The sequence below is a fragment of the Cyphomyrmex costatus genome, unplaced genomic scaffold (assembly GCF_001594065.2).
Source record: "Cyphomyrmex costatus isolate MS0001 unplaced genomic scaffold, Ccosl1.0 scaffold2067, whole genome shotgun sequence".
In the NCBI taxonomy this organism is placed as follows: Eukaryota; Metazoa; Arthropoda; class Insecta; order Hymenoptera; family Formicidae; genus Cyphomyrmex; species Cyphomyrmex costatus.
In genome coordinates, this window is record NW_017276114.1 from 1 (window position 1) to 2,911 (window position 2,911).

A 2,911-nucleotide genomic window follows, 5' to 3' on the forward strand; every position below is an offset into this window, starting at 1 on the left:
TCGCGACTCTGATTAGAGGGTCTCTATTCCAAATGAGTGCGTCCTTTTCTAGATAGAATTACCTCCATTTCTCAAATTTCCGACAATGCGTACTCTAGTACTACTATCTCTATGGCGCTCACTAAGCGCTCAGTGAGGCTGGAGGCACATGAAGCGGTAAAAGTAAAAGCGGAACGGTTTTAGCGGTAGCGGCGGAAATCTAGCGACCAATCAGAGTTTTTCCGCATTTTTCGTATCGCTGCTTTCTAATCCCTATGTCACATTGAGCGGTTCTTACGGTAGCGGAACAAAATTCAACAAATCGTGAAATACCAATATAAGCAGAAAATATAAAGGTACTTTTTGATTGGTTGAATTTTGTTCCGCTACCGTATAAACCGCTCAATGTGACATAAGGAAAATATTTTTGCAGAAATGTGCAAGCGGTAATGTATTTGTTATTATCTTCTCAAGAAGAAAAGGACAGTGGTAGAGGTTATGTACAGGATTTCTTCTCCGTGTCAATTTTTTATCACTTTTTATTAGTTCTGTGAGTTGATGTGTTTGAGCGCATCATGAAGACAAAGAATATTTTACTGTTTATCTGTAAATTACTAATTTCACGCAAGAAAGTATATTGCGTGTTTAAGAGGGAGGCAATCCGCAAGAAAATATTAAAATTATATTCATTGTACATCATTCAAAAAACTATTGAGAAACGACGTTACAAACGTCAATTTTGGGTACGTCCAATATTCACGGAGGAAAGGAGATTAATGCAAGGCGCAAGTGATAATTTGGCACGAGAATTGGAAACACTTGACCCTGAAAAATTTTTTAATTATTTCCGAATGTCACATGCTATTTTTGAAAAACTTTTGAACATTATTGAACCATTCATTACTAAAACGCACGTTGTTCGAACACCAATACCTGCACGCACTCGTCTGCAAGTAACTTTACGATACTTGAGTTCAGGTGACAGTATGGTTTCTATATCATATGCATTTCGAATAGCACATAATACAGTTTCTCTGATAATCAACGAAACATGCGAATCAATTTGGAATTCCTTAAAACATCGAGTATTTTTACAACCCTCCTCGAATAATTGGGAAAAAGTCGCTGAAGATTTTGAAAGAATCTGTAACTTTACTCATTGCATTGGAGCCCCTGACGGAAAACATGTTGTAATACAGGTATATTTGTTTTAATATTTTTTAATTTATTCTTCATTATGAGTAATATGTGTTTCAAGCGATTTTTTTCTCAATTGTCAGGCCCCACCTAACAGTGGATCGAAATATTACAATTATAAAGGCCAGCACAGTATCGTTCTTCTAGCCATCAGTGATGCTCATTGTTGTTTCTCCATGGTTGATATTGGTGGAGAAGGACGACAGTGTGACAGTACTATTTTTCAAAATAGTGAATTTGGCAAACGATTTGGCAACGGATCTCTAAATCTACCCGCAGCCAAAAATATTGCAAATACAAACGTAACATTACCATACGTATTAGTAGCCGACGAAGCATTCCAGCTAACACCGTACATGATGAGACCTTATCCACGCAAAGACTTAGGTATAAGAAAAAAGGTTTTTAATTATAGGTTGAGCAGGGCAAGACGGACAGTGGAATGTGCATTTGGTCTTCTTGCTGCTCGATGGCGAGTTTATGGAAAACCTATAATTGCGTCAGTTTCAACAACTAGGAATATTATTAAAGCTACAACTGCAATACATAATTTTGTAATGATCAGTGAAAGAGAATCAATTAGAATGTTGCCTCAGTATTCGCGGTACACTGCACAGGATCGAGCAATAATATCAGACGGCTTGAGGAACATATCACGAAGTGTATCATCCAATTCAGTGCAAGCAGTGAAAATAAGAGATGACTTTACAGATTTTTTCAACAACATTGGTGCAATGCCTTGGCAGTGGAAGAAAGTTTTAAATAATGACTTCTGATTATGTTTTTTATACATTTAAACTCAATTTTATTTGTATACATACATTCATATTATGTGTCTAAAGTGAAAATAAATTATAGTAATCTATGTGAGATAAGTTATTTTTCTATAAAGAATTTAAAATGCATTGTACACTTTCCTCCTCACAGTGATTATTATTAATGCTGGTACATACATATGTCGTTATTGTTGACATCAATATTATGATTGTTATTGTAAAAAAATGTCTTAATGACAATGTGAATTACACATTTTTGTATCGTAATTCATTTTTATATAGAAATTATCACAAAGGAAGAAAAATATGCTTTTTCAGAAGGTTTACTGTAACTGTAAAATAATTGTTAATTAATGTTCAATAAACTTCTATTTTTTAATATAAATAAAATAATATAATTAATAATTCTTTAAAACTGTACGTTAATGAAGAACCAACGTACAAGTATGAGCTGCGAATAAATATGAATATAAAATACTTCGACCATTACGCGAAGTACAAATAAATATATTCAAAATAATTTTGTTTTTTCTTGACATTTTAATGTAAGTTTATATATATATATTAAAATACATAATATAACAATACATAATAATAGTATATATGTATTAACATATGAATGTGTATACTAATATGTTTGAAACGTGTATCCTCTACGGTATTTCACTGTACTTTAGTTCCGCTTCTCTTAGGGTACAAACCCATGCAGCGGAATAGCGTAACGCGGAACGAGAGCAGAACCAATTGCTGGATTCACACTGCATTCGATTTTCGTCGTACGACGACTCTGCAACCAATCAGGAAACAAAATTTTGCTTCGTATCGATGATACGATTTTTCTGATTGGTTGCAGAATCGTCGTACGACGAAAATCGGATGCAGTGTGAATCCAGCAAATAACGAGCATTCCGTGTTTCTAGAGAATCTCGTGATTGGTTCTACTCTCGTTCCGCGTTACC

General features: G+C 34.3%; 1 protein-coding gene across 1 annotated transcript; it reads left to right on the plus strand.

Annotated features, from left to right (window-relative positions):
• The first annotated feature begins 809 nt into the window (after nucleotides 1–809).
• Nucleotides 810–1,952, plus strand: LOC108773426 (putative nuclease HARBI1). The gene is made up of 2 exons (XM_018539235.1): nucleotides 810–1,178; nucleotides 1,260–1,952. Exons 1-2 carry the CDS (start codon nucleotides 831–833, stop codon nucleotides 1,950–1,952), a joined length of 1,041 nt encoding a protein of 346 aa, XP_018394737.1. The 5' UTR covers nucleotides 810–830.
• The last annotated feature ends 959 nt before the right edge of the window (nucleotides 1,953–2,911 follow it).